Source organism: Psittacula echo (assembly GCF_963264785.1).
Source record: "Psittacula echo genome assembly, chromosome: 1".
Classification (NCBI taxonomy): Eukaryota; Metazoa; Chordata; class Aves; order Psittaciformes; family Psittacidae; genus Psittacula; species Psittacula echo.
Window position 1 is genome coordinate 46,254,337 of NC_137735.1, and position 15,093 is coordinate 46,269,429.

A 15,093-nucleotide genomic window follows, 5' to 3' on the forward strand; every position below is an offset into this window, starting at 1 on the left:
TGGTGTGAGTAAAGGCTGAAAGATTAGGTAGGCTTGTACCACTTGCAGTTAACTGAAAATGACATTATTTTAATTAGCTGAAGTTAGAATGGCAAGAGTTCTCTCACTGAAGCTAGAAATCTCCTATCGTAAGAAAATTCTCATCCATCAGTTAATCTAAATATTGATTGCTTCTCATTGTGGTCTATCTGTAAAAGTATCCTCGTATTCATGTACTACTGGTTTAATAACCAACAGGATCAGAGATGCAAGTTAACAGAAGGAGTTGAGAAAATTATTATTCCTCCATATGGCATTTTTACACTGTACAAAGCTCATATATTTTCTCCTTGCAGAAGGATAGAATGTCTTTTGTAGCTGGACTTGTGCTTCCTTTCTGAATTGCTTCTAGACATGCAAATCCTTTTCTGGAAAAGTACTTTCCTAAAGTCTTGCATGATTTAATCTTCCATGCAAAGATACTAGAAATGAGTGTTTCAAGTTTGATTTTGTACTGAGTTCTGTCTACTTGAAGTTCTTCCAGTTCAATAACAGTTGCATTGTATTCATTTCTGCAGATCAGTATTGATGTTTCATGACCAACTTCTGCCAAATCATCTTCTAGCAATCAAATTTTAATGAGATGAAGGCATTTTATTTGTCCAAAAGCTTTGTTTTAGCAGGCTAACACCAGCTAAAATCTTTTTTTGCTCTAATGGATATTAAACATGTAATGTTTTCTTCGTCTCTGAATTTGGAAGTATAGTGTAATCCAGTTCAGAAAATACATAAACAGATGCCAAATAATTTCTTTATAGTACTTTGTTTCTCTTACCCTTTTTTACATAAGGATATGCTGGAGGTGCATTTTCTGTATACGTAATGCAAGCCTGAGGCAGCTTTAAGCTGCCTTTTAGAGTTTCCAGTTGCAATGTTATTTCTGTACCAGAGTCTGGCAGAAACTGTAGTAGTTTGCTACAGTGAACTGAATGCCACATTGAGTTCATTGTTACAGTTATTTGCTCAGTAGTTAAAACTAGCCCTACCTGTGTGCAGTCACACATCAATTGTAATGTACAAACCCCTTAAATCTTTGATTTTCTTTTATGCCTTCTCTTACATAAATTCATCACTATAATTTTCTGGCTACAAATGTTAACCAGAGTTATATTTTCATGTAGCTAAGCAGTAACGCTTTCAAAATTGTCTTGAAAAACTCTTTCTTTTCAGAACTTGAAATATGGCTGGTGGTCATCTTAAATGTTTGAATAGTGCTCCACTGTGTGAAGAATTAAAAAAGTAAAATCCACACAAATAGCAAAACAATGGAAAGGCAAACCAAGACATTTCAGGACTGGTATTTCTAAAGGTAGTGTTGGGTTTGTTGGTTTTGCTTTCCCCCTCTGGAAATGTGATCAGGGCAAGGTTATATTTTTCCTTGTGAATAATATCTAAAATGAGATGTAGCTGTTTAATACATACCATATCCATAGAGTCTATTTATTCAGACTGAATACCACGTGGACCATAATCTTTTTCCCAAATGTTTACTAGTATCTGCTCTTAACAAGTGCTGCACAAGATAAACTGAAGGAGCCATAAAGAAAAGGAGCATAATAGAATTAAGCCTTGCTTTTCAAAAGCGAAGTCAGACTTAAGCTCTGGAAGTAGAATTCTCAAATGGGTCAGGTTTTAAAGAAATTTGCTCTAAAGGACATGAATCACATGGATTTAAAAGCAGGGAGTCATAGCTTGTATTAGAAAATGAGATACAAGCAGGATTTAAGAGATGGCATTGAGACTAATGTTTTTAAGTGAGGTGAAAGGCAATCCAGGTTCGTTTCATGGTTTTGTTAAAGTTACCTTCTTGCACTTGTAATCACTGTGCCATGCATGGCCTGAAAAATCAGGGTAATACTGGTCTGTTTCCCTGTCCCTACCTTGGTGGGTATGTACAGTCTTTCAAGACAGACTGACTGATAGCGTGCGGGCATATGTGTGGTCTCTAGTACTAACAAAGCTGATTTTTGGATGTAGCTTGTAAGTGCTGCCATAAAAAAAGTTGAAAACAGATTGCAAGTGCTGGGTTTGAGCATTTATATGTGATGTTTTTCACACTGACTTGAGTTTCTGTTATTGCCTCAGATACTATTTTTAGTTGTAATTTCTGTTAATGTTTGTTTACCTTTAAGAATTTCATTAAGTTTCTTCAAAGCTTTGCTAAATCAGTTTCCTGTAGGAAAAAAATCCCCAAACAACACAACTCCTATCTGAGTAGGAGAAGAACTGGAAAGATTACATATTTGAAAATGATCACTTTTTTCCACCCAAACACATAAGATTTTTTTTTTTTTTTGTCTTTATAAAAGAGATAACTTTGTTATCTCCTAGTAGATATGAATACCTCCAGCTGGGCAACCCTTTGACTGGTTTAATGTTTGTTCTTGCTTCCTGGTCTCTCTCACCATTAAATCTTACAGCAGGCCTTTTCTACTGACAACTTTTTTCATGTATAGTAAGTTGTACTTTTCCAAGGAGACTTGCAATTTTTTTTGCCCCAGACCACTTTAATCATGTGTTTGTTAAAGCTTGGATAAGTAGCTTTCAAAAGCCTGTCCCTTTCTGAGCTTCATTATCCCTGTGGGCTACTCATTTTACCTGTTCGTTTTTAAATAAGACTGAACCTCCTGCTGTTCTGGTCTTCTACAAGATACACCTGGAAAATACATCCATTGCTGTATACTGTTAGGCTTTGTTTCAGCTTTTCAATATCTATTCACGTAATTTTGTCAGTGCAGGATATGTAAAACACTTCTGCCTTCTGCAGGGGAAGAGGAAATAGAATACAGAAAACATCAATAATATTATGTTGTCTGCTCCTGATACTATTGATCATGGAGCTGTTTACTGTTTGCCAACCCTTGAAAACACAAGGGGAGTGATTCACACAGAATGGTGTTTTTTGCCTTTTCTTCTTCTTTCTCCTTCCCCTTTTTCCATTCTTTTCCCCACATCCTTCCCCCCTTAGGAATAAAAACCCCAGTACTTTGAGTAACGCATTTTGTTATGGCTTTTCTGTCATCACAGTTCCAGATACTACTTTGGCCTTTAGAGACCATACTGTAAATGTAAATGAATTGTAAATCACTTAAAGTGAAGGAAAATAAAAAAGAAATAGCTGTTCTTTTGCTGTGCGTACAACAGGTATTTTTAGTTCTATCTCATTCATCCTGGCTGGTGAACTTTGAATGATTCTTCTGCTGTATCTGTCTAATACAGTAATGGCATATAGATGAGAGTCAAATGCTCAGATGTTATCCAAACCATGTATGACTAATGAAAAGTAGAGAATAACAATTATTCTTCTATTGAAGAATATTTCTTCAGACAATAGCATTAAAAATTAAAATTTTTTGCATCAGTGTTAGCCTGATGTGTTTTCTTCTTGCTAACAAAGTACAGGTGTGAAATCAAATTAGTTTCTCAGTGACTTATTCTGTTTGTATTTGGCAAGGAGATTCTAGTCTCTAATCTTTTAAATATGTATGCTCTTGTAGTTATCAATTCTTTGGCATTTCTGTATTGCAGTGCACCTACAAATAATTCTATTCTCACTGGAATTAACTGTAATTTAGTGCCTATAAAATGTCCACAGCACTCTGTACTAGAAATGTTATGTCCTTGCCTCATCATTTGCACCTCCAGAACAACTCATGATTCTAACTTAATTTATTTAATATCTAAATAGTTTTGGTTGGGGAAGAGGCCAGAATTTTTTCCCTTAAGTAAAGCCTTTTCTGTCTGAGATGACACAGGTCACTCAAGCTTGAGGTTTAATGGAAGAGGAGGGAGATAGGGAGCAGTTGCTGACTAGAGCCTGTATGTTATGTGATGGTTACTTGCAGTATAATATTGTTATTAGGAAAAAAACCTGAGGCAAGAAAAAATATGAAAAAATGTTATCAAAAGGACCAGCTTGATACTTATTTTATCCATAAAAGGATATTTCTATAATAACCTTAACTGCTAATTGTTGTATTGCAGAGCTCTTAGTTATTTTTTAATTAATGGTATGTATATTTATTTTATTAATATGCAACATACTAACAATCCTGTTTATTTCAGGATAATTGGCTCATGACTGAAAAAAGCAGATGATATCATTATCAATCCATCATCAAATAATTATTCCAACTGCTTTATATATTTAATATAGATGGAATTCCTTTCATATTCAAGTCAGCAGGAGCTTTAATATTGATTCCAGTGCAGCCAAGACTTTACCTGTGGACATTGGAATAAATGCCTATTGAAATACTCTCAAACAATTAGATCTTAGAGCATGTGATAACACCAAAAGGTTACCTCATCTAACATTTAGCAAAAGGAATTCTTTGTCTTGGCTAAACTGTAGTATTTATCTAAGTTTTAAAAGATATTGAGAGGCTGAGGACCAGGACTGCCTTCCAAAAGAGTCTGGTCTGAAAACAGATCTCAATAGAGGTTACTTTTATAGCAAGAAGATTTACCATGCACAAAACCCCCTGTTTAATTGCCATTCTCTTTGAGCAGAAGCCAGAGGACTAGGCAAAGTGCTGGCAGAATGCTTGAAGGTTATGAAGTATAAACTTGTAAAGTAAAAGTATAAACTCATTTTTGTTTCTTGATGCTATTTGGAATCAAAGAAGGTTTGTTAGCGTATGATTAGTCATGATTATCTTCTGCAAGACGTTAAGTCATGCAGCTGTTTGGAAACTTTATTAAATCTATTACTACAGTTCCATGCTCTGTTCTCCAATGATGTCTTTTTTTTTCCCCCCACTTTCTTCCCCCCCCTCCCCCCACCGCTTTCTTTTTCTTCCTTTGTCCCTCCCTGTTGGGACAACTGCCAAAACCGAGCATTCCTGAAGATCGATTAGAAAGCTCTTGCTTCTCTGCTCACTTCATCAGTGTACAGTCCTTTGCATAATGCTCTTTACATAGGTTCAGCAGAAAGACCTTTAGCCAGCAGTTAAAAACTGTATGATATTCACTGCCTAAGGTAACAGTACAAGTTTGAACTCAAAATAGTAACTGTAGAAAAAAAATAACAGGTTACATTGTAGGGTTTTAAAAAAACAAAGACAATCCTCTATATATTTATATTGAATTGTGTGAACTGGAATTATTTAATGTACCTTTTCAAGTGTGTGAGGTAAGTGTGTCAGAGGGAGGAGTAATCTAAGCAAGATGTAATAGTTCTCCTACGTGTTTCTACTTTGTTACTTTACATCCATATTATACTTTATATGCTGTACTTGTTACATTTGCTGATTTAGGTAACAAGTACTGGTGTAAATGAGCAGATTTCTAGTTAGAAGTTGAATTCTGCAGTAGTTGACAGGTCATACGTGTATGTTGTGTGTGTGCAATGGGTATGTGCATTTCTCTATATATTATTTTTTTACTAATACCTGAAGAACCATGTCAAGATTTCAGGCATGTAGCTATATCAAAGCATAGAAGCAACTTAAAACGGAAAACCCACAGGCGGCTAGATGTATCTCAGAGATATAACTCCAAAAAGCCACAAACTGTAGCACTTAGGAAAGCTATCTTAGGAGATACAGTAAGCCTGTGTGAAGTTTTCTTTTCTCACTACTTGAAAAGTGGATGATGAAAACAAACCCTGAGTGCTTCAAAAGCATTTCTTGTGGTACTTGAAGCACAATGGTTGGGAAGAACAAAATGCTTGTTAGGTAAGTTGAAAATTGGCTGGATGGCCAGACTTTTGAAGGCTCAGCATCTTACTGGTGGCATGCAGTGAGTGGAGGGTGAGGAGGCTGGGCTTGCTTTATCTGGGGGAGTGAAGGCTCGGGGGCAGTCTAATAGCAGACCTCCAGCTGCCTGAAGAGCAGCTTGCGGGGGTGACCAAGTTAAACTCTATATGGTAGAGGCACAGAGTGTAAAAACAGACCCCCAAACCCATGGCTAGAAATTGCAGCTTGAGAGGTTCAAATTGGATGTTAGGAAAAACATATTAACTTGGGGGATACACTAGAGCAGGTTATCCCAAGGTATTGTGGAGTTTCTGTTCATGAGAGGGGTTGAGTATTGGCTAAAAAATGCCCAGCCTCAAGCAGTGACCAGCTGTGGTGTGAGCAGGAATTGTAACCCAAGCATGAGCTGGGACTGCAGGCCTCTAGAGGTTTCTTCAAAGCAGCTTTTGTGTGATTTTGAGTGGCTTTGCCATGATCCCCATTTTATATACAGACAATATTGAACAGAGCTATTTGTTTTCAATTTTCTGCCAATAACAGACTATTTTTTGGCTGTTCCTTTGTTACCAGCAAGAGTTAAATGTAAATTTTAACTGTTACATAGCAAAGAAGTGCCCAGAGGCAACTGAACTGGTGACAGAGGACAGAAAGACATACCCCTGTATGCCTTTCAAAAGTAAGCTTACTGCTTCTTGAAAGTTGGTGAAAGAGGAAGAAATGGCATGTTATGTCACATTTCAAATAATTTCTTCTACAATGAATTTCTTCTACAATGAATTTCTTCTACAATGAATTTCTTCTACAATGAATTTCTTCTACAATGAATTTCTTCTACAATGAATTTCTTCTACAATGAATTTCTTCTACAATGAATTTCTTCTACAATGAATTTCTTCTACAATGAATTTCTTCTACAATGAATTTCTTCTACAATGAATTTCTTCTACAATGAATTTCTTCTACAATGAATTTCTTCTACAATGAATTTCTTCTACAATGAATTTCTTCTACAATGAATTTCTTCTACAATGAATTTCTTCTACAATGAATTTCTTCTACAATGAATTTCTTCTACAATGAATTTCTTCTACAATGAATTTCTTCTACAATGAATTTCTTCTACAATGAATTTCTTCTACAATGAATTTCTTCTACAATGAATTTCTTCTACAATGAATTTCTTCTACAATGAATTTCTTCTGTACATATGTGGAGTGCTGTGAAAATTATATGGGAATGTTGTCAGGAAATCCTTTTGATTACTTAAAAAAACCTGCTTCCCTCTGAAGTTCTGTGGTAATGAACAACTAGTTACTGTCACCTTTCATTCCTGAGTTCTAAAGCAGAGGATGTGCACATGCTTCAACATTACTGTATAGCTTGAAAAGCTCTAATATTAATCGGTAAATATTTAGAGTTGAAACTTTTCTTATGTTTGAATATATCTTTTAGCCACACGTGAGCTAATGTAGTTTCTGAAGGCCTAAAATTTAATTAAGAGCTATTGAATGAAATGAATCAAATAATATATTAACAGTGCATGATTAGCAGTATTCTCATCTTGTCCTGTTGTAAAATTGGTGTAGGTTTAGCAAAAAGTTTTAAAAATAAACTTTACCAGTGCTGTGCAACCTCTTAAGTAAATCAGCCTTTTTAAGTGAATTGATGCTGAGGCCATGGCTCCACCTGTGGTGTTCCTCTCTTCTTCTGCTGCTCTTTGTCTCCTGAACTGTATGTGATTTGTCTAAGTTTTACCCATGACCCTCACTAAAATGTAGTGATTATGTAGATGTACTAAGAAAGAGGTATTTGCTATATTTAAAAAGTGTCAGTGCTGATCTTTGTGAAATGTGTTGTGCCCATGGGGAAAGAGACCTACTTTGAAGTAGGCAGGAATGAGCTTGTCTAGTCGGTGGGTTTAATTGCAGTTTACAGTGGCATCTGCTGATCTGTTTGGTGATACCTTGGTTATTCATCTGTGTTACCACGTCGGTGGAAGGGTTAGGCACTGCTGTGCTTTCAGAATGCCTGGAATCTTGCAATTTTCAGGGGCAGACTTTCTACATTGATAGATATATAAATCTGGTGATAGCATCTTGTACAACATCAAAGACGTCTGCGGTGACTCATTCTTCAACTTCAGGCTATGTTAAGCTTGTGCTGTCCTTTCCTAATAAGCATGACCGTGTCGCATCCCTGGGTCAGCCTACGGATTTTCCCCATCTAGTGTGCCCCGTTTCCAGGCCTTCATCCTGCAGATGACCTCAGTTGCCCATCTTCTGTTGAAACTTTTAAATGAACATTCAAATACATTGTTTGCTCCTGGTCTGTCCCCATTTCCCTTGTGTGGTATTGTTATCCCCTGGCTGAGATGGTGCTTGCCTACCTCAGTCCTTGCCGAAACTGATTCTTCAGGGTTGTTCAATGCTGTTTGTGCAGTAATGATCTTTTTTTTTTTTTTTTTTTTTTTGAGGGAGGTTGGGGAGGATGGTTGTTAATAGAAAGGCAGACAGATCACAGCAGCAGTGTATATAGTTTTGGAGTTACACAGCTGACCGCTGTAAATCTTGCTGAACTTGTTGCTCCCTTTTCAGCGTAACTTGGACTGATTTACCCCTAAAATAAAGTCAGGAATTGCAAAGTGAATGACAAAGAATAGAGGCTGTAGTCTCAGCCGCTTTCAGGTTGCTGTGCTCTTCACACAGTTTACTCAAGAGAAATTTTCAGAACATGCATGAGCTCAGTAGGAAAAAGCTAGGTTTTTGGGGTACAGGGGTACAATTGATGTAGAACAGTTAAAAGAAATATTGCAGCTTATCTGAAGAGAAATAACAAGCTTCATTATCCAGTGACAGCAATTACTTTGCTTTGTAGTCATACAAAATAATTCTTTTATAAGAGAAAAAATTCCACTGTGCAAGAGCAAATATTTGAAATGGAGCAAGTGATGTGTGTAGGAATTTGATATTTTCGTGGAACACTGTTGTGTGCTAAAGTAAATAGATATTTTTCCTGTACAAATGGAGGAGCTGAAGGTACTGGAGATGCCACAACTTCTGTTCACTAATTCGCCACATGCCTTTTCTTTCCTTTGCCTGTTTGGTTTTTTTTTGACTTCTTATTTGATATGCCTGGATATTTACAGTCCTTCATTGCAGTGCTGTTGTTATCATTGTCCTGATGATACAAAGAAAATACTTTCTTAATATGTTGTGAAACATAACATGATTTATAATCCTGTGTGTACTCTTAAAGAGAAAATGAACCACTGAATATAGTGTGGTCAGACACCACACTTTGACATGTTTGTCTGAAATGGTGGACCTTCGCATACTTTGGAAATAACATTCTGGTGTACTAATCTCTGGGAAAGTCATTTCTATTATTGTTGGCTTCTGTGTTTAGCACGCAGCTCTCAGTTGACATACTATACATTATAGAAAAATGCTTGTGACTCAGCTAACAAAAACCCAGTGAAGCATCTAAATTAAGAATCCTGGTTTTGTGCCTTTTGGCATGTGTGCTTTTTTTCTTATTACTGTGTGCTGTCCTCTCTTACTTGTACACAAGGCAGTCAGGCCTCTGCAGCAGTGTGTGGATACTGGCAAGACCACACTCCGTCAGTTTTACATAAGCAGCAATTCTGCTTAAAAGAAAATTTACCATTTTCGTGCCACAAGTAGAAGGCACAAGTCCAAAAGAGTAGAAGGCAAAAATCTGTCAGACTTTAAATTATATTTAAGTATAGATTAATTCTCTTAAAATAGCGATGCTGTTTCTGTGGCCCTCTTTTCTTGCACTAGATTCATTTAGCTGTCAGCCTTTACATGTAGCTATAATAAGGTACAATTTCAGTGTATATTTTTGTTGTAGACTGAGGCATATAGAGTTTTACATACCTTCAGATGAATGTTCATCATAATGCCAGTTATAAAGCAATCACAAAAATAAGGTGAAGTATCTAACTGAGAAAGGCAATGAATACTTGAAAACAGGGCTTAGAGGAAGGCTGGAGAGGGACTTTTTACAAGGGCATGTTGTGATAGGGCAAGGGGGAATGGTTTTAAACTAAAAGAGGCTAGATTTAGATTAGATATTAAGAAGAAGTCTTTTACTGTGAGGGTGGTGAGACATTGCAACAGGTTGCCCAGAGAAACTGCAGATGCCCCATCCCTGAAGTGTTCAAGGCCAGGTTGGACAGGGCTTTGAACAACCTGATCTAGTGGGAGCTGTCCCTGCCCGTGACAGGGAGGTTGGAACTATATGATCTTTAAGATTCATTCCAGCCCAAACCATTCTATGATTCTGTGAAAACAAAATAATATTAATAACTGCCCAGTACAAAACTACAAATTTATTTTGTTACTAAAATTATTAATAGGAAACTCTGAGAATTCCTGTGATTTACTGCCTGAAGTGTCAAACTGACACTATACAGGTTTTTAGAAAAAGCCAAAGATAATAAAAGTCATGTGCTGTAGCATAAAGAGGCTTTTTTTCATTTGATGTGCTTATGGAATTAAATTGTACACTCTAGAGATCTCATCATTGTATGTCACAATGTTAAAATGTATTCAGATTAGGTCAGTGCCTGTTTTTTGCAGCTAAATATCCAATATAAGCTGATTCCAGCTGCTGAATGTAAATACTGGGTGCTTGAGAATGAGGTTCCTTGAGTTGCTCAAGGAAGGGAGTGGTTGGGGCTCTGAAGGACATACCTCCTACTCACCAGAGGAGTACTTTCTTTTTGGTGACTCCTCATAGTTACGAATTCATAACCTGAAGAGTTTTGAAAGGCTTATGTAGACTTCATAAGTCTACAGAGAAAGACTTCCTGAAGAGAACCACCTTTTCAGGGTTTTCAAGTGTTACTATGTGCTTTAAAAATCAAATGTAGTTGGCTTATTTCTTCTGGATTCATTTGCTGCTGCATTGTAAAACATTAATTTAATTTTACATGTATTTAGCCTAACAATGCTGTGAAGAAATTTGAAGAATGCACTTGGTTGAGGCTTGTCAGTAAATGTCTAATTTCTTACACTTGGTGACTTTCCAAGTTTCCCAAGCATGTCCCAGTTTCTTTTCCTGTACTGGGATAACATCGTTGTGACAGCCCTCAGGAAGGAGGCAGTCATCAAAATCCTTATCACCAGACTCAATATATGTAGGGCAGTCTCCATTAACAAGAGACAAATTTGGACCATCCTGTTTGTGGTAGGTGAAAGCAGACCTCTCCCTGTATCCTCATGTGATTTCTGTGCAGTCTTCAGTAATAACTGAATCTGCATGACGTAGTCCCTTGGGCTGCTGGGCTTCTGTGAGGATTCCCGTGTTTACAGTCACATTGCTTTTATCTCCATTTGAACTTCTGTTCTGCTTTCTGAACAGCATTTGAGGCTTGGGTCTGAATAACGTTTGGCCAGCAAAGTAATACCACTTTTGGGTTGTTATTGCTATACAGATTTTCCAAGCAGAAATTTCTTGCAAGGTGAAGAAAAGCAAAACAAAAGTGTCCTTATCTGTGCATCCTATACAAACACTTTATGAAAAGGAGAAGAAATGAGTATTGATGCATCTGTTTTCTGTCTTTACTATAGGGGTGCAGGATCCTCAGCATGAGAAGATAATTACTGTGACTACTAATGGAAGTATTCACAGTCCCAAGTTTCCACACACATACCCACGTAATACTGTACTAGTATGGAGATTAGTAGCAGTAGATGAAAATGTATGGATACAGCTTACTTTTGATGAAAGATTTGGGCTTGAGGACCCAGAAGATGACATTTGCAAGTAAGTTACTTTTCCTTTAACTTAAAAAATCTGAAGGGAGGTGTGGGGGATGGAACAAAAGTGTTGCTTGAGTTTCGCAAAAATGACGCCTGTGTGTCAATATCTTTTTAAAATGTATCTTTTAAAGTATTGGTTTATGACTTTGTTTTGCAGTGCTAGAGAAGGATTTCATGATTGAAAGCTTTGGGATCCCCTCATTTTTCCTTCTGCATAGAGTATCTACACCACAGATATTTTATGATAAAAAAAATGTGAAATATTAAATTCCTCACTCAAAAGTTTTGACATCGGGAAAAATATTCTTGACAGAATGTTAGAGGAATGAATGTCTAATTTTTACGGGGAAGATTTGGGTAAGCAAGATACCTGAAGTGGAATTCAGGTCACGACACAAAGTACTACATCCCTGTTCAAAAAAAACAGCCACCCTGCTGTACAATATTTTAATGGCCTTTAATGGTCAAGTTCTCAGTTTTCTATGAAAAACAGCACTTATGGCATTAACATTCTTGAATGGTATTGTTATTTTTCTGGACTTCAATAATTCAATATTCTGTCTGCTCAGTTGCTGGTGTGGGTTTCCGTAGGACCTGTGGAACTGTGTTTCCTTTTTATGACTCACAGCTGGAGGCTTTGTAGCTTGAGTGGGGAACAGCCATGACATGGCAGAATGGATGTGGTTCTGAACCAAATCATCTGATTGATCAAGTTTTGGATATTTTTTGAGGTAGTAGAGGCTGACATTATATATGCTTTCTATGGGTGGGTGAAGGGGGAGAGATCCTAAACTCTTGTATCCTGTATCTGCCTGCCATCACAGCAACACATCGTAAAAAAACTCAATGTGTGAGCAGTGGTATGTTGCCTGAACTCTTTTCAGTAAATAAAGTAACAGATAAAATATGTCATTTGAATGGTAGATCCTCCTTTGATGTGTTCCTGGAGAGGTACTTCACACAAGATTTTCCTGTCAAAGTAGTTATTTGTTTTCTTCTCTGTTTCTGGTTTTATTTTTTAGTACTTCATATACACATTTGATTTGATTTTTGATTTTAGTTTTTCTAATTAAGTGATACTTGGTTGCTTTTATATTTTTGCATCAACTTTTCATATCAAATTTGAATTTCCTGAATGTTACTTCTGCAGTTACCCTTAGTTAGGGAGATGAGGTTCATAAAAGATGGGCATATATCTTCCTTTGGTAATTCTGGAGGGAGTAATTGTTAAGGCCATGTCAGATATAATTAAAACACTAAGTACTACAAACATGTGTTTGCTCAGATGAGTGTCCTCACTTTGCTCAATAATTCTTTTCTCTAAATGAAAATTTAGCTCCCTTTTTCTCTTCTTTGCATAAGGCAGAGTGAAGGGGCAAGTGAAAGAAAATCTAGGTAGGGTGACTCATTCATCTACTTGAAAAGAAAAAAGTAAGATAAGCTAAAATATTTTTAATATTACAACTAGACTAGTATTTTAATGGGAGTACATTTATTTTAAGTAAACAATATGCTGAATACAGAAGTACTGGTCAAATTAAGAAACTGTAATAAGTCACTCATAATCTTCACTCAGATGTAATCTTATCATGCTCGTATTTGTGCAGGGATACCAGGAAGTTCTGTGAATGTAATTCCTGTTACATACACTTTTCAGGGCACGTTGGGGTTTTTGGCTTGGAAGATATGACCTTCTGGAGAAGGGAGTTATATTGTTGTTTTTAGCCAAAAGCAGAAAGCATAGCTAGGGTGCTTATGAAATTTAAATTCAGTAGCAAACTCAGTAAAGGAAGAGAATATGTACCTTGTTTGATGCGAAGGGTGTATAAATAATTGACCAGTTGATGAAATAACCAAAATACAGATAGGTTAACTACACAAAACAATTCCTCACAGGCCAGGTAAGCTACCAGTTATCAGAGTAATCTCTCTTTATAAGTAATGCCTTACATTTGTTATTTCCTATAGTTCCTAATAAAATTATTTGTTTTTCCAGTACCTTCTGTAGAAAAGCTAAGGGATTTTGTTGATTGCATCACGTACTCTTTATTGCTCCACTGTTTCTGCCATCTTTAAACACACAATCTGTAATGTTGCTGTAGAGTACTTGATAGTTTCTCCAAAGGCAAGTTTATATGACAAAGGGCAGAACAAAATCGGACATTCAATTTAATGTGTTATAACTCTGTACCTTACAGTGACCTGATCCTTTAGTTCCTACCTGTGACTGAAACTAGGTTAAAAACTGCAGCCTAGTAATGTTAAACTTCCTGTGTAACAGTGTGCAGTTTGTACTAGGATATCTTTTTATCCCGTTGGTAGTGTACCAGAGGACCTCAGGAATTGCCTGTAGTGGTCATTCTCAGTTTTTAGTTCCTCTACCTGCTTCTTAAGCTGCACATTCTATTCAGTGCCAGAGCTTTCTCCATCATTGCTGTAGGTGCCCTGAAGTGTAAGCTCACTGGGCTGATGAGAATATGCTGGAGTATTAGTTTGAGATAATTAGCAGCTTTTAAATGTCATAGGAATTCAAATATTGTTCACACATTGGGGAAAAAAATGAAACAAAACCAGGTCCAGCTATATATAAAGACTGTTTTTTCTTAACATAGTTCTGTAACAGGAAAACAGCAGTAGTGCTGTCATGGTTTAAACCCAACCAGGCAGCTCGTTCACTCACTCCCCCCCTTCCTCCCCCCACTCCTGGAGAGATGGGAAGGAGAACTGAAAGAATGTAACTCCCACAGGTTGAGATAAGAACAGTTTAGTAACTAAAGTGTAACACAAATCACTACTGCTACCACCAATAATAATAATGATAAAGAAAATAGCAAGGGAAGAGAATACAACACCTCACTGACCGATACCTCGCCCCCACCCAGCAGTGCTCTAGCCCTTCCGGGTAACTCTCAGTTCTACATCCTGGGCATGATGTGCTGTGGTATGGAATACCTCTTTGGCTAGTTTGGGTCAGGTGTCCTGTCCCTGCTTCCTCCAGGCTTCCCCTCCTCCCTGGCAGAGCATGAGACTCACAAAGTCCTTGGTCAGAGCAAACATTCTGACCAGCAACTGAAAGCATCGGTTTTATCAGTATTATATCAGGCCGAGAAGTCAAAAACACAGCGCTGCACCAGCTACTAAGAAGTAGAAAAAATGACTGCTACTGCTAAACCAGGACAAGTGCTGAATGAGAAATGTCCTAGATGTATCCTGAAGCAGTGGCAAGTTTCTGCCTGTATCTGGCTAACCTGACCTCCACACTTGGATTTCTCCAAAATCAGCTTTGACAACTCAGGCTGTTCTGTGAGGTCTTTTCATCTAGCATGACTATACAGCTACACTGAAGGTACCTAGACCTAGTCATTACTTTAAATACTTTCCTGAATCTGAATCAGAGTGACCCTGCGTGGCTTTTTTTCAACTCCATTTTTACCTGCAATTCGGTTCACAGTATCTACTAAGGTAGACCATTTGCATTACAGCAAATTCTGTGTTTAAGAACAGCAATCCTGACCCAGCTTCACCTGGAGCAACATTAACATGCATTGATTGTTACACTAATTCTC

The 15,093-nt window shown here is 37.1% G+C and overlaps 1 protein-coding gene across 1 annotated transcript in view; it reads left to right on the forward strand.

Moving 5' to 3' along the window:
* The window catches only part of PDGFC (platelet derived growth factor C), a gene marked incomplete at its 3' end in the record, with an annotated part of 129,316 nt that overhangs the window by 63,691 nt on the left and 50,532 nt on the right, over positions 1–15,093 (forward strand). The window contains exon 2 of the mRNA XM_080621143.1: positions 11,336–11,531. Coding sequence (XP_080477269.1) covers positions 11,336–11,531 — 196 coding nt within the window. The remainder of the gene's footprint in view (positions 1–11,335; positions 11,532–15,093) is intronic.